The sequence below is a fragment of the Harpia harpyja genome, chromosome 6, assembly GCF_026419915.1.
Source record: "Harpia harpyja isolate bHarHar1 chromosome 6, bHarHar1 primary haplotype, whole genome shotgun sequence".
Classification (NCBI taxonomy): domain Eukaryota; kingdom Metazoa; phylum Chordata; class Aves; order Accipitriformes; family Accipitridae; genus Harpia; species Harpia harpyja.
This window is the reverse complement of record NC_068945.1, coordinates 55,140,941-55,168,388: the sequence shown is the minus strand read 5'-3', so window position 1 is coordinate 55,168,388 and position 27,448 is coordinate 55,140,941. Positions and strand designations below refer to the sequence as shown.

General features: G+C 39.4%; 1 protein-coding gene across 2 annotated transcripts in view; it reads left to right on the top strand.

Annotated features, from left to right (window-relative positions):
* The window catches only part of PRKAR2B (protein kinase cAMP-dependent type II regulatory subunit beta), a 105,165-nt gene that overhangs the window by 31,079 nt on the left and 46,638 nt on the right, over positions 1–27,448 (top strand). For both annotated transcript variants that reach the window (XM_052790266.1, XM_052790265.1), the window contains exon 2: positions 10,360–10,395. In XM_052790266.1, the coding sequence (XP_052646226.1) occupies positions 10,360–10,395 (36 nt within the window). The remainder of the gene's footprint in view (positions 1–10,359; positions 10,396–27,448) is intronic.

Below are 27,448 nucleotides of genomic sequence, written 5' to 3'. Positions count from 1 at the left end.
CATGGCTTAGCAAAGAGGGATGTTACCGTAAGTGGTGTTGGGGTATAGTGATCATGTTAAAAAAAAACAAACTAAAAAACCGCAGCCCACTCTGTTAGGCAGAAATAAGCAGTTTGGTAAATTGTACAAAACAGTACAATTGAAAGAAAAACAGGATCTATAGGTGGTGACTAAGCTAAAGCAGCACTCCAGGTCTTGGGTTTTGGCTCTGTGGGAAGGCTTGGGTCTTCATAGCCCAGGGCATGTCCCAGGAAGGCTGACCTCCCTCATACATTTATTCCATTGGTATTTTTAGGCTCAATTTCATATTCCCTTTTTGCTTTCAAAATATGTTGTCTCTGGTGGGTAGAAATCTTCTCATATACACACTATTAGTTTTCATCATATGTACTGAGTGACCTGGTATGGAGGGCAGCAAGTACTCCAAGCCAGGATGTCCGCACAGGTACATATCTTCAGCCTGTGCCTGGGTAAATTCTAGCACAAATTGAACATGTTGCAACCTGTGGTATAGCTAAGGGTTAGAAATATTGCTCTGAATTATTTTTTTATTTCTCCCCCCCCTCTTATCTAGATGACTGATTACTTTTAATGAGATAATGACTAAGTGTACTGGTCACAAGCAATAATGAGGATGAATTTCTAAGGGGAAACATGCTATGTGTGGCATGCAGCACTGTGTAACAGAATGCACATTTAAGATGGAAAAACTCAATACAGCAATGTGTTCACTTAATACTTTTATGTTCTAACATGGGACATTAATCTGAAAGAAGTGTTAGATTTAAAAATAAAAAAAAGCCCGAATCTCAAACAGGCTGCTTGGGTGGGAAAAGTAAATACGGTCTCCAAGAGCAGCATTTCATTTCCATTAATGGGCTGTGACAGCCCGTTTCACTGCGTTGGGTCATTGGTCTAACATATCAGACAGGCATTTCATCTTTTTATTTTCAGTGTTAATAATTACATACAGCATCAATTATTCATAAGAGCTGAAATCTCTTAACTGATAAAGTGGGAAAGATTTGTTTGCTTCTCTTTTGAGGTTTGTGTTATGACAGGTTAAATAACAAGCCAACTTGCAGCATAATGACTGGCTGTATGTACATGTCAAAACATGACCATGAAAGTGTGCTGCTCCATAGTAGCATTTTAAAAACAAATCTATTTAACATCAACACTAGTTATAACCTGGAAATAATATATTAGAATCTCTGTTTATTAAATGTTTTCATGGACTCCATTTATAACATTGCTGATTTCCTGATACCATAGTGATGCATTTAAATGGATATACAGAGTTTTCATCTTCAGCAAAGCAAAATCCAAGGTATTTATCCACATATTTAATTCATGTTCTTGTGTGGTGACATCTTAATAATCAATAAATTAATTTGCCAAAAATTTTACTGAGCTTTTTTGATGCGAGTTATCAAGTCAAGCTTTTTGGGTTTTGAAGAAATAATTTGTGGCTTATTACTGTGTAGTTGACAGAGGGGGGGTGAGGTAGGAGAGTTTGCTGTTTGGTTGTGGTTTGAAGTAGCAACTTGTATATCACCTGGGAGATATGTGTTAGTATGTGGAATGAAATACGTAAAGAAGAGCAGCTTTCTTCCATGCTGTTTTTGGCAGCCTTTTTTTAGGATAGCTTCTGTATTTGTAAGAATGAAGTAAGTTATTGGGATTCTTCATCTCAGCTTCCTTTGAAGGTTATCCTAGGGGACCACAGAATCCTGTGCAGCCCTTGGAAGTGTGTAGCACTGGGTTTGGAAAGGGGCGATCCTAGTGTACTAGCACATAATTCTGGAAATATGAGCTCCAGAGCTAAATCGCAAGGAGTGCAGGGCAATTATCCAGTCTAGTTTTCAAATTATTGTGACTATAAGGCTTTCCCAGATTTCTTGAGAAACTATTCTACAGTGAAATGGAACTCATTTTCCAGACTGGAAAATGAAAAGAAGTAATCTATAGAGCCAATAAGAATCTCAAAATTTGTTTTTGACTAACTGCATTTTAGGACCACAGCCTCTTGTAAGTTTAGTTTATTTTGTTGTGTATTATAAAAATGGGCATAACAGGATATTCTGGTTTCTGTATATTTTTATTCTTTACAGATGTGTTGATATCTTCAGAGATAGGAGTAATTATGTATGTAATTGTTGTGGTACAGATGGTTTTAAAATCTGTAGATGTCATTTTTAATTTAAAAAAAAAAAATCTTAGGGCATCCCATCTGATGTAGCTATTTTCTCTCACTAACATCTACTTTTCTTGCAACAGCCAAATTATTCTCTCTCGCTTTTTCTCCCAGTAGCACGTAAATACTACTACCACTGTAGCATGATTTCTTCCTCATCTTGTGCTTTTCAGTCTCTGTCTGCAGGACTCCCTGAAAGCATGCATTTACTTCATGTCTCACTGCCTGCATTCTGCCTGTGTATATGAATGCATGTGTATGTATGCATTCTCTCTGCTTGGGTACATAGCAGCTGTGACTCCTTAGGGAGCACACTCTTCCTAACAGCACGTACTTGCAATGCCTTCCAGCAGCACACCCGTCTTTGGATGGAGGCAGATCCCTCCATGTGCAGATCCTACCCTTTGAGGAGCTGTGGGTTTTCGTCCCCAAGGAAAATCAGTGTTTTGGAGGGGACTTCAGATTCTCCTAAGATGTTAAAGTTTGTTCGTTGGGAAATTTGGCAGCAGTGTTGCTGTCTAACCTTTCAGGTTCTTTGGCCGAGTGTTACTTACAGCGTGCACCTGTGTGGCCATGATTTACCCTTTCTCCTTGTGCAAAGGCCCAGCCTATGTGCTGTTCTTGAATTTTGTTTTTAATAAAAAAATCATCTTTTGAGACTGACTTATTTGGTGAGGGAAATAATAAAATATATCTTACATATTTCATCATTAGGATATTACAGTTGCTGTTAAATTTCCAGAAATTAAAACACACTTAGAAAGCTATGCTCTATCTAACTACTGTATTGCAAGGGCTGTTCGTTTGTCTTCCGAATAATAGTTGTGTGTTCCCTGGGCTCATCCCGTCTCCTCATTCCTCACAGTCATCATGGCCTTTCACAGAGAAAAGACGAGAACCATTCTCCATAGACCTGACCACTCCCTCCTTTGTCAGAGTCATTTCTTCAAACTGTCAGTGAATGTACCAACCGGAGTCTGATAAATAGAAGGAAGAATAGCTCTTCAGAGTAAAGCGAACCATTTCTAAAATTATTCCAACTGTAACAAATTTCTTAAGGAATATAGAGATCTATATTGTACAGTTTTATTACATAATTTATGTAATTTAATTTAACTTGAACAGCCTGATTTTATTATATTCCTGAATCTGTATTCTAGTACTATTTAATATTTAGAGATTCTAAGCAAGAAAAGACCATGTACCTTGACCTTGGGTATAATACTGACTGTAAATACAATCAGCTGTTAATTCTCCACTGTTAAATTATCTTTTGTGGATAGTCTGTGCTGTTGTGGATTACCTGTGCCACTGCTACGTGTGCTGGTAGTGCTGCAAAAGCACAGCTGAACTGCTTTACAGCCAGCTGCAGTGCTGCCCCATAGCTACCCCTGTGCGGGGGTAACTCGGGTGCCCCCATGATGTGCCTGCAGAACTTGGCACACAGAGGCATCTAGCTTGAGTTAGTTTTGGGAAGACTGTTTTTTTAGCCTGGGCTCAGCACCAGCAATGTTGAACCTACAGCAGCGCTGGAAGCGGCAGGCATGCCCCTGCTGAGACTGGCTGTGGGTGACTCCCGTGGGTGAGAGCACACGAGGTGGTGGCAGTGGTGGTCCTTGTTGTTGAGGTTTTGTGAGGTCTTATTAGTGTGAAGGTGCATTAACATAGTTGTATTATCTTTTGTCTGTCTCAACCTGGGAGTGCTCTGAAATAATCATTCTACCTGGAATAATCCTGAACTAAAGTGAAAGTTTCCTGTGATGGAGGGAAATTAGAGGGGCTCCAAATTATTACTGTTATTATTATCCATGGTGTTCCAGTCTATCATTGTCCTGCGTAGTGGGCAGTTAATTGTATTTCATCCATTTGGGACATGAAAACAGAAGTCTGACTAAAGAATGTATTTTAGAGAGGCATTCATTTAGATTTGATTTTTCTCTTGTTCTGATTAGTTCATTCTAATTAATAATCTGTTTATGAAAGACAACAAGCAAATATTAATTTGCATAATATAGGAATGTGATTACAGTAGGCGTAATTTGAAATATTTCTGAAATTTGCTGGACCTCTGAGAAATAGGTAAGCTTGGAACTGAAAGCATGGGCACTGTAGTGCCCATGATGCTCATCGGTTGAAACTTAGCCTGAGATTTTGAGATATGTGATGAAATACCATAAGTAAACCAAGAATAACTCTTCCGAAAACACTAGAGTTAAATTGTATAAAGTCATGCAGTGTGTTGAGAGCAGGTTCTTGGTCTGTTGTTGAAATCTGGGCTATGTTTAACCCACTGACCTCAATGAGGTCCCTGAGACTTTTAACACTGCTTTGCCCTCAATAGGTTAGAAAAAAATGCATGATTTGGCTATGACTTTTGTTTCATAACCTCACTTGGGGCATTTGCATCTTTTACACAAGGATAACACGCAATGGTGCAGATATTTCTGTTTGTGTCTACCCTTTAAGACACATTGGGGTAAATACAGCTGGGGTTTTTTGGGCTGTGGGCTGCCAAATTTGAGGGCTTTAGACATGTAATGGCTGAATTTAAGTTTTTTGTTTGGTTGGGTTTTTTAAGGGGGTTTAGCACTTTGCCCTATGAAGAAATTACAGTGGCTAATCGAAAGTGGGGCTTGTGGAAAGTGTTCTGATTTTTACTAATACTGAAGCTTAATCATTAATCTCCTGGCAGCCCTCGTCACTCAGAGCAGGCATTTTGGCTCTGTGTATTTTGCTCTAAAAGAGCATTGCCTTGAGTTGCCATGAATGTGGTCTGAGCAGTCTCCTGATGGCCTCCGTGCACCAGAGCGGCTGCAGGGAGCCGGGTATGCTCACCCTGGCTTGGGCACATGTGGGCTCCCATGCACTCTGCAGCATGGCACAGGGTTGTGTATTTGCCCTGGTTTGCAGGCCTGCAGAAAGCATCAGCTTACAGGTCTGGTTGTCAGAGAGTGCTTGAGCACATCCTTAGCAGCCCCTGATAAGCAGAACCTCTTGTTAAATCACAGGCTGACAGTCCCTGACTTCTTAGGAAGGCTGCATGTCTAATGTCTGCGATGTGTTTAGCTTCTTATTTTAGGTGACATTAATGGCACAAGAATCTCTGACAGTTTCTGAAGCAAACTTGACTTTGAGCACTTAAATTGAGAGTCTGCAAAAAGGGACAGCTCAAGCTATCAGAACAAGTTAACCATGTAGAGGATGTCCAGCTAGGGATCCTTTATTAGCATTACCTTCTCAGTCTTTGTGCTCTGCAAACAATCCTGTAGAGTCCCACTTCCTCCTCTACTTAGAAAATTATGCTGCTTTTATGGTCTGTTTTGCAGAGCTGTTGTGATGACTGGTTAATGCTCATAAAGAACAGTGTGAGAGGATAGCGGGGAAAGGAGCAATGGTTAGACAGTTGTCAAGTGATGGAAAAATTTTTAGTGCGCCTTTCATGTAGTTTGATGATGTTTTTACAGCCTATGTTCTTGGTGAATAGATATGTTAAAACACTTCAGCTTCTTTTGATCATTTTTCGATTATTTCTGTTTATTTACTTGATCTGTATTGCCAAAATATTTTAAAAACTGTACTTTTGTACAGTCATCTGAGCAAGGATTTGCAAACATGAATTTCAGTCACCAGCAGGTAACATTTTAGATGGTGGAATTCTCTGTTATGTAGTGCTAACAAGAAACCGACTTTAATATGTCATGTAAGGATCGATAGCTTGCATGGTTTCAAATGATGATTTATTCAAAAGTTTGTCAAGATGCAGACCCCTGCCATTTCTCTTCCCCCCCCCCCCTTATTCATTTTCCCCGTGTAAGTTTGTCTCAGCCAAGATCTATTACAAACTAGAACATGAAGAGTCATGTTTAATATTGGAGTGACACCATGCGCTTAAACAAGATCCTCTGTGCACAGCAGTACATTACTCAGTTGCAGTGCAGTGCTCTTTCTCTTATTGTAAAAAAAGATCAAATGTCACTGGACATGTTCTGAATTTATCTGCATGCCAGTTTACCCTTTATGGGGAAAAATCCCTGGATTTTGCAATGACAAGGTTTTGCAATCCATGTTTTTGTTACTTTTACATTTTGTACAAGTCTGGAGTGGTGGTGGTGGTGTGTAGCTGTAAGTTACTGTAAGCGGGTTTTTTTTCTTCGAACAAGTTGTTTTATTGAATCATTCTGTGCAATCAACCCTCAGCACAATGTCACTATAACCTTTAAGATAAAGTATATTTTTGCTGTAGAGTTAAATTCAATAGCCACGTAGGTATGGCCTCAAGCACATTCCCTTCCCAAGTTTACCCTTGCTGGAATATTGTGGAGCTGCGAACTGGTATGTATGTGTCAGCAGTGTTGCAAGCGGGGTATTGTCAGGGATGGAGTAGCCCTCTGACAAGGCTGCCTGGGTTTCTCATGGTAGGGAGCAGTCCTCGGGCAGCCTACAGAGCCTAACAGCCAGCTGCTTTCTGCTGTGCCTGCAGGCAGGCACCGAAAGTCCTGAGAAGCCCCTTGCGGACACAGCTGGGAGGAGAGTGGTGACCTGGGCTGTTGGGGAGCGGCTGCAGCAGCAGAGTGGGAAGCACAATACCTAAGCACCGCTTCTTGTGCGTGCGTGTAGCTCAGGGCTTGAACCCATAGATGTAAGTGCGATATCCCTGTGGCCTGTGAGAGGGATTTCAAAGCTGCCCTCATAGTTAAACCTGGATGCCAAGACTGTCTCTTGGCGTGGTACTCTCTGGCTGCCACTTTCACTTGAGCCTTGCGAATCAGGACAGTCATCTCAGTCCAAACCTAAGAGTCAGCCTAGCCCAGAACTCCGTAAGGACAGTGGCTAAAAAAAGATATTCAGGGAAGATGATAAGCAGAGGCAGAGCAAGTAGTGCTTTTTCCCTGGAAATCTCTCTGCTGCTTCTGATGCTCTGTGGCTCCAGGAGAAGCATTTAATATCCCTCATTGAATATTTCTGCCATCAATTTGTCCATTTGTTTCCGAGCCAAGACTTTCACCTCCCAACATGTTTGAAAGATGATTTAATTTTTTTTTTTTTTTTTATGGCTCCAGCAAAATGATCTTAGGCTTTCTTTTGCCCACCTTACTATGCTTATCCTGCCAGCCCTTGTAGCAACCTGGTTGACAATGCATCTACTTTGTAGTGAAAATACCAGCTAAATTTCTGTAGGGCTGTGCTGGTTTTGGCTGGGATAGAGTTAATTTTCTTCATAGTAGATAGTATGGGGCTATGTTTTGGATTTGTGCTGAAAACAGTGTTGATAACACAGGGATGTTTCAGTTACTACTGAGCAGTGCTTACCCAGAGCCAAGGGCTTTTCTGCTCCTCACCCCACCCCACCAGCGAGGAGGCTGGGGGGGCACAAGGAGTTGGGAGGGGACACAGATGGGACAGCTGACCCCAACTGACCCAAGGGATATTCCAGACCATAGGATGTTGTGCTCAGCATATAAAGCTGGGGGAAGAAGGAGGAAGGGGCGGGGGGGGGATGGGATGTTCAGAGTGATGTTTGTCTTCTCAAGTCACTGTTACTTAGTGTGATGGAGCCCTGCTTTCCTGGAGATGGCTGAACACCTGCCTGCCCATGGGAAGTAGTGAATGAATTCCTTGTTTTGCTTTGCTTGCGTGTGTGGCTTTTGCTTTACCTATTAAACTATCTTTATCCCAGCCCACAAGTTTTCTCACTTTTACCCTTCTGATTCTCTCCCCCATCCCACTGTGAGGGAAGTGAGCAAGCAGCTGTGTGGTGCTTAGTTGCCAGCTGGGGTTAAACCGTTAAACCACGACAGGGGCTGATGATTCTCTGAGACCTTCTTTTAAGCTAATGCTTCTGTCTTTATAGGCAACAAAAGTATATTGTGAGTTGCTACAAGAGAAATAGAGAGTAGTTAGTTTGCTCCATAGCAAAGAACTGTGGATGCTGCTTCTAAATCTCCTAGTAACACATTTGGATGACCTTCATGAAATCCAAGTCTGGGGAGGAAGGCTTTGCCTGGTTGCTGCTCAAACAGTCATTATTCACATGAGCTCAAAAATAGTTGCTTATCAAGGTTCTGACATTCTTGCTATTTTTTTTCCTTTTTTTTTCCCTAACAGTAAATAATTTGTAAAATTTATTGTAAAATAAACTAAGCTCCCTGCAGCCAAATAAAAGAGTGAATTTAGAAGTATGTAGCTGGAAGTAGCTGAAAAAGGACTTGTCTCTTCGACAGTCCCAGTAACTTGTTTCAAAGAGAAGTAGTCTTCAAATTATGTTAGTTTTGTCTTAGATGTTCTTTTTTTAATGTCATATTATTTTTTTGTGTTGGCAAAATGTGCTGAGGTAGTTGTCTAGAGGAGTTAAATCTCCCTGTCTTCAGGTGGCGTACAGAACTGACAGCCAAAGCCAAATGCCCTCCCTGAGTTTGGGGAAAACTTTTGAATGGGAGCAGAGCACTATTTTATGCTTTCTTGTTAGAAATGTGTCGGATTCCAAATATTTGTTTTATATGAGCACATCTGCTGAGAACTGCTGCTAATTTACATGCTAGAGGTAACAGCTCAGCCATCTGATGGTGACAGTCATGACTAGTGTCCTAAAATGAATTTGGCCTGTAACCCTAGTGACAAAAGGAACAGTTTTGAGGAATGAAATAGCCCCCTGTATTATGAAACAGTAGTTGCATAAAATATGGTGTCTGCTCTAATAAAAAATGTGTCTAAATTTCTTGTCTTTTTATTTAAAAGAAAATATAAATTGTTGGGGTAATTAGAATTCATGTTTAAAAATAACTTTGCTGGTTATGTTACTCTCTTGTTTGTTTATATATATGTTTGGAGTTTGTGATAGCTTATTCACCAGAGGTTTCCTTGTTCATGACTAGCACTCTGAACTGCTGTAGACAGGTTTCCCAGTGTATTTTCTTGCCACTTGGACCTGTCACTACTGTATGTGCTTGCACAAACCATCTGCAACTGTGGTTCAGAAACTGTAGCTTTGCTCTGTTTTTTTTCTCCCCAAAGGAATAAAAAGTCAGTTTGCATCTCAAGCTGTTACTGTCTTTCCTGTTTTCTCAGCAATTTTTTTTTCTCTTTATCTTGGCTTAGATGTTTAAGAAACGATGCATAACTCCCATGTAAAATTAAGTGGGATAAAATAAAAATGTTCAATATTTTTCATTTTTCAATTCCATGTAAACATCAAGAGCAATTTTTAAGGTTGAATATTAATAAGCACTGTAAGGGCATACATTTTTAATGTAGCTGCTGCCCATATTTGAAATTAGGTCATTCAGATTTTCTTCTTACTGTTTATTTCAGCAGTTAATGTATCACATGAAAGTAGAGTTCAAGACCAGTGTTTTATACTAATTAGAAACAGACTGAAGGTTGTATTTGGAAGGCAAAACATGAAACTTTATTTCTTTATCTATTTTATCTCTAGTAGCTCTTGAAGAAGCTGGTAAACCTGGAAATTAAATAGAGGCAAAATTGTGTGTTTTAAGATGTATTTTGCGATCTCTCCCAGTTGGAATCAGACTCCTGTCTTGTTTCCAAATGTTTGCAGCATGCAGTTGGAGATGTGCCAAGATGGCACAGTGCAAAACAGTAATTTGCACTGTAAAACTGGGGTTTGGGTGGGAGTTGGCATTGTTATTGGCTTACCCAAGGAGTTTTAAAGGTTAGTCAAAGCAAAAGTTGATCTTTCAGATGGGATTGTAAATTAGCGTTTTCCTCTATAGGAGTATCTTTGGTGTCAGGTTTCTAATAGGTATATTTTGTAAAAGTAAAATTAATTTTTTTACACCTTTTTTTAATCCCTGCTTGCGTTATTGTTTGCAAGATGCCAATTTCTGTGCTCTCAGTACATAATGGCAATGCAGATCTAAATGTTTCACAGCCAGTAGTGAACAGCAATAAGTAACAGTAACTCTTAAGAAGCTGAAAATGGTCTTGAAAGCTTAGTGGTTACTATCTACCATATCTTTTGCAAAGCTGCTAAAAGTTTAAATGTGTATGATGTTAACATGGGTTTCTATAAAGATACAAAAATAACAATTAACAGATTTTTGTAGTTGTTGCACTTTGAATGAAGTATAACATTGTTACATTTAAAGTGTGTTAGACTATTACAAAAAAAAAAAATCTAACTGAAATGTCATGTTTTCTTTCAGCTCCAGTGATAAACCGATTCACCAGACGGGCATCAGGTAGGTTGGATAAAGTTGCATGTTTCATTGGTCTATGTAATAGTTGAAACATAATGCTGACGGTGATTGTCATGTAAAACATAACATGACATTAGTCAGATTTCTTTAAAGATGACTGACTAGGTTTACCTCAAATTTATTATCTGGTTTACTGAAGAATGTAGCCAAGGTTTCAGGTCACAGAACTTGTGCCTTCTTGTTGCTGTGGAATTTATGAAAAACCTAAGCTTTTCTTTTTTCCTTTAATGAAAATAATTCTAGTCCTAATGGAACTGAACTTCGAAAGCAAGAACTGAGTGTAATCTGTTGCAGGGTTGTCTTGCTTACTTCATAGACAGCCTGAAACAGCAATTTGGTGATGATCTATGCATGAGAAAATGTACAACCATGCTAGAAATCTGCCTGTGTTTTTCAAAACCGAGCTGGTTTGTGTACATGGTGCATTGTTCTGCTGTGCGGAGCTGGCAGATCAGGTCCTAGAAGCAGCATTGCCATGGTGGCAGTGTGTTGTGCTAGGAGTGCGCCTGCCTAACTTGGTGCCGATTTGTGTATTCTTCAAGTTAACTTGGTTTGTGCTGGCTCAGAGGACTATTCACTTTATTCCATTACATGTAACAGATCCTTCCAAATTACATATCATTAAAAATTAATATTCTTGGCCTCCTTTTATTGTTCTGCTTTATCATAGGCTTTAGGCTTCATTTTTGAGGGCTTTTTCTCTTGAAGCATGAGGCCCAGAGCCTAAGTCTTATTTGTTTGAACTACTATGAATCTGAAAGTGGGGTGTAAAAGCCACCACTAAATGTAATGAGTCTCATGACTGACTCATAAGAGTCAGCAGAGCGGGAGATGTGCGCTGTTCCTAGTCATCTCAGTGTGCTAAGTTTGAAATCTAACTATAAAACGCTTTCTGTTTTCAACTGCAGATCATTTCTAGTAAATGTAATAAAGTTTGTATTCCATAATGCAGTAAGTCTATCCAGACTTCTACTTTTGCCAGTTACAACCTCAGTCAGATAGTTCCTTGTCAGTATAAAAATATTGGTGGGGATCTTCAGGATTACTGAAGAACTGTATGAAAATGGAGGTTTGCATTTGCAGGATTGGTGCATAGCATATGTAGCACAAAGTAAGAAAATGTAATGAATTCCAAGTATTCTCCTGTTTTAAGTAATGATAATACTTCATGAGGTACTGTAGCATGAAATGAAAGGAATGGTTTGTTAACTAACACTCAGTAACAGTGAGCAGGACTTTATGCAGATTATGTTGCATGTTTTAAGGAAAGTTTTACTGTGACTGATTGATAGCTGACTTTAATGAATGCAGTCCTTATAACAGATGTGTGATAAGCTTTTGCATTTCAGTAGGAGAGTTTCATTGTTTGAAAAGCTAATACTTGCTCAGGAAAAAAAATCAGTTCTTTTAAATGTTCCTTTAAAAGGAAACTAAAACATGTTAGGAGCCTGAAGTTTTCACACAATGATTTGGGAAGTAATTTCCATGGTCAGTTAATATTTCATGTGTTTTGGTCTTGTGGAGAGGTAAAATAGTTATCTTATTCAGAATAATGAGTCAAGTTGTATGGTATGGTCCAGATGTAAATCGTGATAAACTTCAAGCTGGAACAAGGTAATACTGCAGTCTACTTGTACTATTTTATTAAGTTTCTGGCAGCTTTAATAGTCAAAATAATTATTTTTCATACAAGAAAGTGCATGAAAGGTGATAGTTCTTACTTTTCTTCTTAAATACTAAATGACTACTGGAGTGGTACAGTACATTTAAGAAACTTGATTGATAAAATATAAAATTAAAAATATGAAACAGACTATGCTGATAATACAAACATTTTGCAGTGATGTTTGCAGTCCTAACCATATTTTTAGATACTTTTTTTTAAATTGAACAATTGTTTGGATACATTAAGGTAGTCAAGATACCTTGCATGTGGAAAAGCCAGAGAGTAGCTGTTTTTTTATGCTTGGTAGCTTAATAGCATTCTGTAATCAAAGTTGATTCTCATGTTTAGGAAATGAGAGGCTGACCAAATGAAACGTAAGGTTTTTCCCAAATATAGATTTCTCTTAATTTTAGACTATTTAGCTAAGAGCTGTTGTAAAATTTGAAATGTGCAAGATTGTTGATTCTTGAGTGGTTTTGAAGATTTGCTTCTGATGAACATTACTCCAAGTTAATGACGAATATTCAGAGGGTTAGTTGTAGCATGTGGTTTCACGTTGAATCTGATCTGGTGATACTGCAGACTTATTCAGAGAGATTTTAGCGTCCCTGCCTTTGTCACGCCTCTGCCCATAGGTTGTCTCTACTTCCCTTGCACAGACCTAGGAATTGTGCTGCCTGAGGGTGCATTGATTTAAAGAAAATAGAAGTACAGGAGGTTTTCCTGTGTTGATTTTCATTGCATCTCCCAACTGACCTGTGCTGTGGCTCCCAAATAACTACATCTGAAAGAGGGTATTAGTGGCTGCCTTTAGCCAGTGGTGGGATGGAGAAAGAGCTGAACGACTGACATGTCATTGGATGTTTTCCTCAACTCATCTGCTGCTTTTTGAGCTCTTGCAATGATAAACATGGAGAAGCCAGGAGATGACGCATATGTCTTTACAAAGAACAATAATTCTCTACAGTGGATATCTTGATTTTGATGTTTCTGTTATTCTTTGGATAATGCCTAGTATTTTACTTGGTGGCATAAGATATAGTTATTTTTCCTAACTGAGCTAGAAATTAAGCAGCCAGAGTTTAATTGCCAAAGCACCTGCTGAAAATAATATAGTAAGGCATTTATTATTTAACAGCTGTTCCTGTTAACATGCTGTGAATGTATTAATGTACTGTCATTGGTATGTAGAGGATAAAGGCATAAGTAAGCTAGGATCAATTAATTGTTCTTGAATTTCAATTCTTAAAATTTATTGAGCTACCTAATTTAGTACCTCTTCTATGTGTTTATGCATATGTGTGTATATATGCAATGTGGGCTCTATACATAAAATACATATATACCATAGTGCTGATGACATAGCTACTTATGGGCTAGTTAATAATGCACTCCACTGTTCTAGGCTATGCACAAAGAATAATAGATATTATAGTCTTAAATAGAGGAGTTTAGCAAGAAGAGGAGATTAAAAATACTTTATAGAGCTAGAATGAACAATGAATGAGACAGCTGCAAGTATTTAATCCTTAATTTTTCTTTTAAAATCTGGTGGGACTGACATGAAGAGAAAGGAGAAAAACTGCTGAGGCAACCAAGAAACTTGGATGGGAAGAAAGGGGGGCATGGAGGTAGAAGCAGCATGAAGTGGAAGAGAAAGCTGTGAGTATGTTCATGAGGTGAAAAATGAGTAGAAATTCCTGAACAAGTTGAGGTAGCCAGGAGTTGCAGTTTCTGAATATAGACAGATAGTTTCTTGCTATGGATGAGATTAGTTTTCATCCATCTAAGTATGAGATACCTAGGGATAGAAAGCTAATGTGGTTCTGTATGTTAGCAGAAGCATTGGATTCCTGCTTTTTCAGCATCTTGATGGACAGATAAACAAGTAAATTATCTCATTAAATGCTGGCAGGAGTTTAGAATAATGCAACAAAACCAGCATGGGTTTGCTACAGAATGAGCTTAAATTTATACTTGATAGATACCATTTATGGAGGCTATTTATATCCATTTACTAGTGTTATAATCAAATGTGTAATACTGTCTTAATTAAGAAATAGATGACGGTCTGTAAAGTTACTTCAGTTATGTGTTTGCTTAAGCTTCTGAAAGTGTGAAGAGAACCTAACTGAGGTTGCTGTGAGTTAGCCTTCTTAAGCTAAGAAGAACTGGTAGATAGGCTCAAGGGCATCTGTGGGGCATCTCGTATTAACAACAGAGATAACTTCCTCATTCCTCTCCCTCAAACAATATCTAACTTCAAAATACTATTTTTGTCCTGTGGAAAGGAAATAAATGAAGTTTTAAATTTGTTCTCTCAACCAAATGGGAAAGAAAAGTAGCTTTATTATTTGCCAGCATCTTCACAAAGCTCTAACAAAAATAATTTAAACATAGTCAACAGGCAGAGTATGTATGTGCTGAACATCCAGGGAGAAACTGGCTTAGGTCTATCTGGAATAAACTTGCAATCAAGGAGATACCACTAATGTGGAAAGAACAGAAGGAAGCAGAGAAGGTGAAAACTTTCAGACTTCTTCACTGTGAGTGCTGGTAATGACCTCTCCAAAGAAAAGAGAGAAACATATTACAAGTAAATTGATGCTTACATTATACACCTACTGCATCAGCCATCAACCTAAGAGAGAGAATCTCACATGACACTAGAGGACATCTCTGTGCAACAAATATTATTATTTTTTCTTTTTTTTTTCTTCCTTCTTTTTTTACAGAAATATGGAAGTTTCTCTAAGAACCAAAACTCATTTTACTTAACTCTACAAATTTTAGACTTACAAAGCGTCAACAGTTTGAAGAGAAAGAAGGAGATGCAACATTCTCTTTATTCTTAATTGCTTGAGATGCCCAAAAGCTGTGATAATGGACTTGTCTAACACAGATGGTATTTAATTTGAATTGGTAGAGAAGTTGTTTTAGTTCACTTCTGCTCAAGCCTTGCAATTATTTAAATATTTTCCAGCAAGAATTTCTGCATGTTAGAAATATTTTCTGTTAAACCGAGTCAGCAGAAAACACTTAACAGGAAACCTATGACATTTTCAGTTGTTTTAGAATTTTCAGAAATAAGTAAATCTTTTAATCGAAACACACTGATTAATTTCAAAGCCCCTCAAGCTAGTTGTTTTTATTAAAATACTACATACACACAGTGAAACACTTCACAAACAAGTTAGTGCATACTTTATAGCATCATTGTGTGTAATGATGACATCAGTGGTGGGCTTCCTGTCAGACCTCCAAGCTCTGTGACTGCACAGCTGGGAGCAGGACCGTGCCACTTCATCAGAGACTGGACACTGGCATGCACGCTTTGTCACACACAGGTCACACTACAGGGCTGTCCCTTTGGTGTGACTGGCCTGTGGCCCTTCCTGCTTGTGTTGGCTGTGCCCTCGCCACGCAGCTGTGGGGATGGGTGTTCTCAGCTCTCCCCGTCTGACGCAGAGGGCTCACGCCTCTGCCTGGCATATGATAGATGCCTGCATTTTGGCATGCATTCAGATAGGAGGAAGGGAGGTTCTGCACAGCCCTCATAAAAAGGAAAATCTGGGAGCAAATTTGCCAGAACAATTTATCTATTCTTCATCTCATTCTTCATCTTTGTGTAAGGTGCCATTAGGGAAAAAGTGACAAGATAAAAGTTTCGGGCTTTCTTATTCTGAACAGTTGTGTGGACTGTGGATTAGTCATGCCCACAGTAGCATTTACATGTATCACTGCTAGTTTTCAGTTTAATGATTTCTACAGAAAATGTGACAACCTACTTAAGAAACACTGAGGAATTTTACTGAATTTAGACCATGGGAGTCCTGTTAGTGAAGGAATGGGTAACTGCTTTCTGAAATTATAAGTATGGAAGAACATAGGTGATATTAAATTCAATTGTTAACTATAAACTAGTATTTAGGAAGAGCAAATCAATACTGTTAGCCAAGAATAGTATATGCCCCTAGGAACAAGATTTAATTTGTAATTTCAATCTGCTTGAATTATATTGAGATTTTCTTAGAGATTGGCACCCACTTTCCTATGGCATGTTAAAAATTGTCAGAGAAAGGTGGCTAACTGAAATGAAGTGCTGTTCCCTTTTATACAGTAAGGCAGAAGCTGGAGTTGTACCAAAAATAATGGTGAGGAATGAAGTAACTGTAAACTCCCCTTTGAAATGCTCAGGTAGGAGGCAGTGTTGTTGTAGAAGCATATCAAGTTATAGTGACAGAAGGAAGAAGAATAAAGAACTTTATTGATGAACCAGTAATTCCAGTGTAGTTCTTCAAGCAGAGTTACTGGTTCTGCTTGTTCTGAGTGATGAATAACCCCCAAATTGAATTCAAGTGATGTTGGATTCATCTTTGTTCTTTGTTATATGCATGTAGTAAATCCATAACTTAAAATGCCCAGTCCTTCAAGTTTTTTAAATAAACAGGGACATAGTCAGCTGACATATAGTAGCATCTAATACTAAAACTCAGTTAAGCACTAAGGCTGCCATTGTAGTGGTGAGGAAAACCAGAAGAAAAAGTACTGTCAGAACTTTACAGTGGATCTATGTTGCATGGCAGAGCACAGTAAAGAAGGCACCTAAGCTTATGGTAGCACATCAGTGTGGCAAGTTGTGGCTTAGTGGAGGTCACAGAAACAGAATATCTTACCTAAATTCAGCCTGCTGAAGGGATTGTTAGCCTGTGCTGACTTCCATGGAGCTGCAGCTGTACATGGGTGCAGACATGTATCGTGCATCGTGTGAGTGGACATGCCCTTCATTTACTTCCTGCTCCTCTTGCAAGGCAGTCACTGCTTCTGTTTCATGCAGCTTTCCTACGCAGCCGTGCCTCTTCCACCATATTCTGTAATAGCAGCTGCCTCAATCGCTAATTGCTGAGAACATACTCCCTTCTTTATTTTGTGATTTTGCACATATGCATTGTATAGTCTGTACTCTCCAGTCCTTACAGAGAATATTGTCTTTCCTTGTCATGGTCTCTCTTACAGTTACCATCGTTGTAACACTTAAATCCTTTGTGAACGTCGAGGAATTACCCAACGCCCATTTCTCTTAACAAATGAGGAGTATCCTGAGCTTATAGGAACTGGAGCATCAATATGCAAGTCAGAATGTGTATCACTAATTTTGCCTGCATCAGAAATGGAATGCCCTACATGAAATACCTGTTTTCTTTCCATGAAGCACTTAGCATCATAACTCCTATGGAGTATAGCTGTAATTGTATGTGCACAGCAGTTTAAAGATAAGGTGTTTATATCTCTTTGCCCTGTGGTATGTCTATACTGTATTTTTTTCTGTGTGCCATAGTGAAACTCGCAACTTGTATATTCTGTCCGCTCTTCCAGGGTCATCCCATGGCCAATGTCACAGGTAGAAGTGAGCCAGAGTTTTCCCAAGAGTAGCCTCTGATACCGGGTGTCACAAGAGCTGGTGGGACTTGTCTCTGGACTGAGCTTAGGCTGCTGTATAACAATATGGGCATGGTGCACTGAGCAGTAAGCATGTTATAGCCACTGGGTCAGGGAGAGTGCTGTGCTTCAGTCTGGTCCTGGTCCGGCTGAAAGCACATGTTTAACTCTTGAGACTGAAGAACTGATTTCAGTGGCCTGCCCCACAACACTTTTGAGTCTGTGGAAAGTTAGCGATAAAAGGTGCTTCCCACCCAATCCATAACTAAGTGATCCAGCTTCCTTTCTTTAGTTTCTCTTGTGTAGCTTATTTGGTGTGCACTTTACAAGTTCTGCTGCAAATGAGACGGTCACAAAAACAAGAGTTTAATTTGCTCTGTCTAGTCTCCTCTTTTATATTTTCTGGAAATTTGAGAAAAGTTCCAGTAGAAAAATGATGTCGTAATATAGGCTTAGGGATGCTTAGAGAGCATGCACCTTTGCTTCCCAGTGCTAACCATTGTTTTTGTTCAGAATGTCTAATAAAATAACATCATGACGTAAAACTTGGAGTACTTGTTCCTGACCTGGTGTTGCCTTGAGATTTGTTGCTTTTCATACAGATCTGAAGAAGAGCTTATGTGCTCAGAAGCTTGTCTGCCTCCTTCCTGGTTCAGTTGTTTTAGCTGTTCTAGTGAAAGATTCTGCCTGTGAAGCTTTCTTCTCTAGATTGCATTGCATCTATACCATAACTGTTCCATACTACAGTGTATAGTTGGATGATAGTATTTATTCAAAAGAAAACAGAATTTAGGCTATCTGTGTGTTACTTCTGGAATGTTTTAAGTAGTTCACTTTCAACATTAATTTATTACTTTATTAAACCTCCAAAATCTGAAACAGATTCTAGCAGGTTGTATCAAAGTGTTTCCTTGTATAGATCATCAGTAGAGGTTGAAAACAAATTTTTCAGAGCCCATTTATGGAGCAAAGTTACAGAAATAGGCGAACTGTTGCAAATCAGTGTGATGCCAGATTTTAGATATGGCTCTGCTTAAGCTGTTTTGCCATAGCACTTTAACACTAAGCTTAATAAAAAAAGATTTAGTATACTATCAGGCAAAGGTTGAGGTGGTGGAGGAAGGGAGGAAAGAAGGCAAGAGAAGAAAGGGAGGGAGGGGTGATGGTAGGAATAAATATGTAAGTCTTGTGCTGTGCCATAGGTTGCTATAGAGAGGCCTATCAATATTTGTCCCAAGGAGGTGGCAAGGAAAGAAGGAAATAAACAGATAGTGATTGGCCTAATTTTTTTGCACACAAGTATTTAGGCTATGCTTTGTGAAAAACTTTCTAACTAAACACTTAGTGAAGCAATAGACTAAACTGCTGAGGAATATTGTGTTCTCTCAGAAGTTTTAAAGAAAGGTGAGATGCTTTTCTGCAGGGATAGAGGTGTAATTCATACTGCAGCAGTGCATAGGGATGATTTAGATGATTTCTTGAGGTTTCATCTGTGTTTCTGTGTTTGTTTAGATGTCCTTGTGAGCACATATTTCTAAACTGCATTTTATAGACTGACTAAAATGTACAGAGTAATTATTTTTAAATCGTGCAATTTGGTAAAGCTAGATAGCAACCTTTTTAGAAAATAGGAGAGTAATAAATGTGTTTTGAGTTCACAGATTACTGCATACACCCCTTTATGGGAAATTGTAATTTTTCCTGCTGTTTTAGTATTACCTTTGGAAAGTATTCTCCATATAGTTTTGTATCAATAAAATTGATCACCATAGTTTTTTCAGCTATTTGGGCTGATCTTGTTTCAGATATATGAAACATAAACTGGAGATTGGTGTTGAAATATGAATCAAATTGATCTTAATGGGCTATTGCCCAGTCAGTTTGATGAAGAGCTCAGATATCCTAGCAACGTATAGAGCTGTTAGACTGACTGACCAATTCCTTTAAACTAATTTTATGTGTGTAACTAGCAAATAAGGTGGGTACAGGAAAGTGCCATAGTAGAGCTTGTGTCTATATGCTAAGCCCTTCCTGCAGCCAGCAGTGTGGCCTCATCCATATCGCCGTTTGGGACTGTGCCAGGGCCTGGCTTCCCCTGCCTTATCAGGTACTCAGGCTGGCGTAGTCTCCTGCTCTGCTTGAGACTAGATAGAGGTCTAAGGAACTAAATTTTTTTCCTGCTTATTTTAGACCAGTATTTGGCACTCTTGTACTTGGAATGCTTTAATGTAGTATCTAATATGTCTTTCATGACCAAACAAATGCATATAGACAAAGAGGAGATCATCTTCTTGCTATGTAAGTAAGTAGTAGTGAATAATTTCCAGAGAAAACAGGTTTTTCAAACAAAACAGACTTTCTGTCAAAATAATTATAGAAATGAGGCCAAATGTTCATATTAATAACAATAAATAAGGCTGTTATTTATCTGCAAGCAGTAGTTTGCACGTGTCAGTGATGATTGAATAAATGTACTAAGATTTCTTAGTGGGTGCTCTCAGATTGCAGTGAGTGCTGTGAACTAGTCGATATAAAATACAGATTATTTGCTGTTGTATTTTAATTTCTCTTAATTTTATAGCCAGGTTTTTCACATTAATAGTTCCTCTCTTCTCTCTGGTTAACATTTGACACACAACAAATTTTTCCCATGTCTGACAACCTGTAGGTCATACCATATTTTCTGTTTTAATCTGCTTCCAAGTTCGCATTCACCATTGATAATCTCAGTGATCCCAGTAACACCCCAGAATCTAAACATGATCAGAGAAGCTAATCATCTTCCAACGCTTTTATCAGGATGCTCATAACTCATGATTTTGAAAGAAATGAAATAATTGCTGTTTTTTTGAATGAGTATGCACATCTACTGAAAGAAGTAGGGAGAATTTTAAAATTATTTTTGGAGCAGACGTGTATCGATAGTCATTATTTAATAATTCTGATTTTTCTTCTCTAAAACAGTATCTGTGTCTATGATAAGCTCAACTTTGGGTGCTGTGCTATTTTGTTCTTCAACATTTGTGTTTTTATTAGGGAGATATGCTGCCTCCACTATAGGTTATAGAGCATGAATCTGTAGGCTGTAATATCTGCTTACCAGTTTTCCAAAACAATTCCATTCCGTCTGTGATTTCATGTGGTTTGACTTTCATGCTGTAGAAGATTTGTTCTGGAGAATAAGAGATGAATAAGAGAAGGCATGTTTTACATAGTGAGTTGTTCAAAATGGAATAACAGTATTTGTGGAACATCTTGCTTAGCAAGTTTTCTTGTAGAACACCATACTACAAATGTCTTGGCCTTTGACCTTGAAGTTTGGCTTAATATTTGGCAAGTACTGCTTCTTTTAAATACTGTGGAGTCAAAGAAAGGGGAAAATTATATATTTAAATATCTTTGCTAAATACTGTGGTGTTTAAAACACCAGATGCCATTTATGCACATTGTATAAAATGAACAGCAGCCTGATGTTTTGCTTCCTAAACACTCTGTGTAAGTTCCATATGTTTTGTAGGATGCACACTGCGGGGTGTACTTCTCAGTTGTTTAAACAAAATGTCCTTTGTCAAAGCACAAGCCCAAGGCTTTCTCATGATCAAACACTCCCTATTTCCTGCACCCACCCCTCTGCCACCACATAATGCTGTTCCCCAGCATCTTTGCTTCATGTGTCTTTACCATATCTCTCTTGGATCCGCTTCTCCAATGTCTAGTTTGGAGGATATAGACAAGTTTAAAGCATGGGAGGAAATACAGAAAGCAAATATAGGCAGGAAAGATAGCATCTCTGAAATCAGTATTTGTTTTCTTGTCAGTGGGTCCTACAAGTGCCCCCAAAGCTATTCATACTTCTGTGTTGGACATCCATATAAGTTTACCAGCCAAGCAGATTGGTACATCCCAGTAATAGTTTTGTTGCTAACTTGGAAACATATTCGCTTTCTTTAACACTAGGCAATGCCCATTTTCTCATTTCAGATCTCGCTTTCTCTTCTAGATAAAGATTTGAAAAGTTGTCTCTCTTGAAAAGTCATTGGAGATCTAATTTTTAAATCTAGTGTGTATGTATGCTCTTTCAAATGGAGTTACTTAGAATTGTGCTAGGCAAGTCACTATTGCTATCATACTATTATTATATATAGTGTTTTAACACTTGCAGATCCTAGCTCATCACTCTTTGTGCATTAGATTTGTTTGGTTTATTACTGTATCAGAAACTAATGGAAATGGTTGTGTGACTGTTGCATACAAACAGCTGGGGCAGAGCAAAGCATGAATAACTAGCTTTTTTACTGTGTGTAGTGGTGTTTTAGCAGCATGAAATGACAGTGGAGCATTGAAAGACATATTGCAGTAAGGGACTAAAGACATCCTTCTGCATGCACTATTTTTACTCCCACTTGATTGTCTCATTTGATTATTAGCTTACTATTAAGGAATCTCCTTAATAGATTTTGAACTCGGGATCTCTCCCTCTGGTTCAATCTTACATTGACTGTGTAAGTCAGAAAGAGTCCTGCTCCCTCCTATGGTGCTTGATCACATGGCAAATGGAGAAGAATTTGTCCATTGTATGGCAGTGGTGGTGTGTGTGTGTGTAAAGCAGGGTATACATAGCTTTTTAGTATAAAATCTGAAAATTGTAGGAGGACTGAACATGAATTTGAAAATCTCTCCTGAGTTTTAGTTTCAGTAATTTCTCTGAATAAATATTACAAATATTTTACTTCCTTGTATCTCTCTCACCCAAATTAAATCCCTTTTCTTCTTTAAGGGAAAATTAAATTTAAAAATAATAAAATTTTGTTATAGTAATTCAATGCATCTTTAAGGGTTATGTTTTTAAGCTAGTGATGTAGATCAGTAACAAAAAGGTGAATAATTCCTGTTCTTGTTCTGATCACCATTTTGTGTGAAAGTGGGAAAGATTGTTTTCTGGTATCTTCACAATCATCGTGAAGAATTATTGTGAGCACGTCAGAATGAAAAATTGCTATATGCCACAATCCACTCATGAAGAAAATTGTATGTATGTATTTGTTACATAGAATAGGTAACAGAACTTGATCAGAAAATAAAGAAAAATGAACTTGTCAGAGGAATACATTTTAAGTGGAAATGTTAAAGCCTTGCTTACTTTTCTTGTTCAGTGTCAGGCTGCATGGGAACATTAACTCTTTCTCCTCTCCATACACAAGGAAATAATGAAAATGTGGAGATTCAGTTTCAAATAACCAGTCACACAAGGACCCCCATCAGCCTAATCTCAAAGCTTCCGCCAGCCTCCAAAACCATCTTTCATGCTGAACATCAGCTACATGCTGCAACAAAACTGGGAGTTTATACCCTTAAAATTCCTGTGCATGCAGTCTAGTAAGTGATGAGTGCATCTTTTAAGGTACAGCCTTGATCTTTGTTGCTATCACAGTCTGTGTTTTGGAAATAGAGCTTTAGAGTGGAGCAGTACTGTAGCAAAAGTATGCTCTGTGAGCTGGGGACTAAAAAGACTGAAAGGTGGGAGTCCTAAACAAGAATTACATTCTGCTTCCTCATATTCTTGCCAGTGAGCAACAGGAAGAGACATCGTTCTTCCTTTTTCTCCTGCTAGCATCGGTTTGGGAACTGTTTTCACACCTATTCTGCGTGGGTCTACAGCAGAGTACACCTACCCTTTTATTCTTTTTTTGTCTGTCCCATCATAGTAACATACTTCGGTATTGTGCAAAGATAGTCATGCAGGACACAATTAAATTTTTTTTAGGCTTTTTTTTTACTGGAAGATAGACACTAATCTTATTCTTTATTTTAAAAGAACAGCCTAATTTATGCTAGCCATTTGGGAATAAATTCCTGGGGAATGTCAGCCATCGCCAATTTGGGGTTGTTGTTGTTTAACCCCAGCCAGCAACTAAGCACCATGCAGCTGCTCACTCACTTCCCTACCATCCAGTGGGATGGGGCAGAGAATCGGGAAAAAAAAATAAAACTCATGGATTGAGATAAGAACAGTTTAATAGAACAGGAAGGAAATTGTAACAATAATAAAATTACAATAATAATAATAAAAGAAATGAAATATACAAAACAAGTGATGCACAATGAAATTGCTCACCACTTGCTGACTGATGCCCAGTTAGTTCCTGAGCAGCGATCCCCCCCCAGGCCAACTCCCCCCAATTTATACACTGGGCATGATGTCATATGGTGTGGAATACCCCTTTGGCCAGTTTGGGTCAGCTGTCCTGGCTGTGTCCCCTCCCAAATTCTTGTGCTCTTCCAGCCTTCTTACTGGCGGGGCATGAGAAGCTGAAAAATCCTTGACTTAGTCTAAACACTACTTAGCAGCAACTGAAAACATCAGTGTGTTATCAACATTCTTCTCATACTGAATCTAAGAAATAACACTATACCAGCTACTAGAAAGAAAATTAACTCTATCCCAGCCGAAACCAGGACAGGGGTTTAGGCTCAAATAGACCAAGTCAAAGAATCAGCCATCAGCAGACAACAATGTGTATGTGTGTGTATTTATATAAAACAAGGCAAAAATGGATCCCTGTATAAGGCTTACCTGCTGTTCTGTAGGATTTTTAGGCACATCACATGAAGTCAATTGATTTTGTCATGGTCAGTATGGAGGAATTCTACAGATGCAAGACAACTAAGAAAGGAGGAAAGAAATACTTACGCCTACTGTGCAGCATAATTATACTGAAAAAGATGAGATCCTAATCTAAAAGGCCCTCCCAAGGTGTGCTCCTGGGATCAGTTTGTTGGACCTTAATTATAGAGGAGAATCTAAATTGTTGTCATGGTTCAGTAGTGCTCAAAGGCACTGATACATTGTTGCATGTTGGTGAAGACTGTACTTTTTCTAATTAAATTTCTTGCTTGCATGAGTCAAACCACGTAGGAAGGACAAGTATGGAGCGCCCCATACTTCATCTTAATAAGCCCCATATTAAACCAACCGAGTTGGTTTCTTTCATATGCCATCTAAGAAGCTGGTCTGCTGTAAGAATGAGGAAAGGGAAGTGGTACAATTTTTATGCATCAGCTTAAGAAACAATCCACATGTAAAGGATGGTGTGGAAAAATACTAGAAGGGCTGTTAGAGAACTGGGATCAGGCAGCTGTCACAGTAGCAAAGCAGAGATGGAGAGGACTAACACAGCGTGACATTTGCTGATACATTGGGTTAGTAAGGGTCTAGAAGAGGAGAGTAGGAAGCCTACACTTGATACAGTCAAAGAGTTAAGTGGGGTTTCAAATCCTTTGCAGTACGCCTACCGCCAAGTGCCCAGCAGCAGTCTTGTTGGGCGTGAGACATCCTCGTTTCCTGCACTGTGCACATTCCCATCTCTGCAGAGAACCAGGTCTCAAAGGGAACGAAGATTAAAATGCATGACGACATAAAAGCTGTGCTGCATAAAGGAGACAAAGACTGCCTGCTATTAGAGACTGGTTTGCTGCAGTCTGACAGAGGTGTTAACCATGTGTATCGCTATGCTAATACTCTATACTTGCTGATGCGGTTGTGCAGCTCATGCTATCCTCACACCTGACTCTGGATGCCAGTTGCTTAAACCTCCTGAACACGACTGTGGAGCAGTCAAGAAACTGTAGATTTAAATTTGAAAGTAACAGGAATAAATTCATTCCTGTAGATGCTGTGGCCCCCCACAAAGATGGAATATTACTATCACCTGACAGAACAAAAAGCTGTCCTGACAAATCTACATGAAAAGCAGTTAATTGAATTCACAAGTACATTTAGCTGGTCATGACATGCTGGAGATCATAAACAAATGTATGTGGGACTGTACCCCAGATCACTGGGAATTACAGCTCAGGTGCTTGTGATGTAACAAAGCAGCAGTATAAATGGTGTCTTGAATAAATAAAAAGTTAGAAATTAAATAATCTGTGTAATTGTTCTCCAAATGGTTGTGAATGGTGTGCCTGGAATAAGCTACAAGAGTGGACTCTAAGGGACAAGAAAATAAATAAAAAAGACTCCTGCCCTTCTAGCATAAGACCATACATGGAACAGAGAGGTCTTGGTCTGGGTTGATGGTCAGCCCATGGCAGTCTCAAAATACTCTAGAGTGTGTCTGTGAATGGAGGAGAGTATATGAAGTAGAGAAAGGACTAATACGTGTGTGCACGCTCAGATGCATGTGCTCTCACGCCCACGCAGCTTTTACCATATGTATGCTTCTTTTCTATCTATAGAATACTAAATCATACAATGTTTGTGGCCCTGTGTGCACACGTACAGGCATGGCACACAACCTTATATTTTATGTTTTCTAGCTTTTTAAATTAGATAAATCTAGTGGAGTATACCAAGTGTGTAACTTAGCGTAGAGAGATGCTTTAACAGGCACATGGGGTATGTTCATGATTTTGTTAAAAAAGAAATTTGTTTGGAAAATATATTTAATAATAGATACAAAACACTAAGCAATAGTATTTGCTAAATTTGCCTAAAAGCTGTAATACATTTTGTTACATACTGTTGTTCATTTATGTATTCTTACTTTTTAAGTAGAATTGCTTATGTGTTTTCTTTTTCAATACTTCCTGTGGAATCTTAATTTTGTTGTCCTTAAAGTAATACTCTGTTTCATTTCCTGTGGCAGGTAGACATTTACTTATTTTTTTCTTTTATTTTTAGTTGGTTTCTATTGTTTGCATTACATTTTAAGTTTCTGTATTGGGTTTGCATGGCAAGGTTTTGGTACTGGGGGGGCTATAGGGGTGGCTTCTGTAAGAAGCTGCTAGAAGCTTCCACCATGTCCGACAGAGCCAATGCCAGCCGGCTCCAAGATGGACCCGCCGCTGGCCAAGGCCGAGCCAGTTGGTGACAGTGGTAGCACCTCTGGGATAATGTATTTAAGAAGGGAGAAAAAGTTGCTGTGGAACAGAAACAGCAGCCAGAGAGCGGAATGAGAATATGTGAGAGAAACAGCCCCGCAGACCCCCAGGTCAGTGCAGAAGGAGGAGAAGGAGGTGCTCCAGGCGCCGGAGCAGAGATTCCCCTGCAGCCTGTGGGGAAGACCATGGTGAGGCAGGCTGTCCCCCTGCAGCCCATGGAAGTCCACGGTGGAGCAGATATCCACCTGCAGCCTATGGAGGACACCACACTGGAGCATATGGGTGCCTGAAGGAGGCTGGGAACCTGTGGGAAGCCCGCACTGGAGCAGGCTGCTGGCAGGACCTGTGGCCCTGTGGAGAGAGGAGCCCACGCTGGAGCAGGTTTGCTGGCAGGACTTGTGACCCCACGGGGGACCCCGGCTGGAGCAGTGTGTGCCTGAAGGACTGCAGCCTGTGGAAGGGACCCGTGCTGGAGCAGTTCGTGAAGAACTGCAGCCCGTGGGAAGGACTCACAGAGAGGTTCATAGAGGACTGTCTCCCATGGGAGGGACCGCACGCTGGAGCAGGGGAGGAGTGAGGAGTCCTCCCCCTGAGGAGGAAGGAGCGGCAGAGACAAGGTGTGGAAAACTGACCCCAACCCCCATTCCCCGTCCCACTGTGCCGCTGCTGGCAGGCAGGAGGGAGAGAAATCGGGAGTGGAGTTGAGCCTGGGAAGAAGGGAGGAGTTGGGGGGAAGATGGCTTAAGATTTGTTTTATTTCTCATTAACCTACTCTGATTTGATTAGCAATAAATGAAACTAATTTCCCCAAGTTGAGTCTGTTTTGCCTGTGATGGTAATTGGTGAGTGATCTCTCCCTGTTCTTATCTCGACCCGTGAGCTTTTTGTTGTATTTTCTCTCCCCTGTGCAGCTGAGGAGGGGAGTGATAGACCGGCTTTGGTGGGCACCTGGCATCCAGTCAGAGTCCACCCACCACATTCTGAGAGCGCAGACAAGGTTTCAGGGGTGCTAACTGGCTTTCTCTGTCAGTTGCTGTGGCAATGATT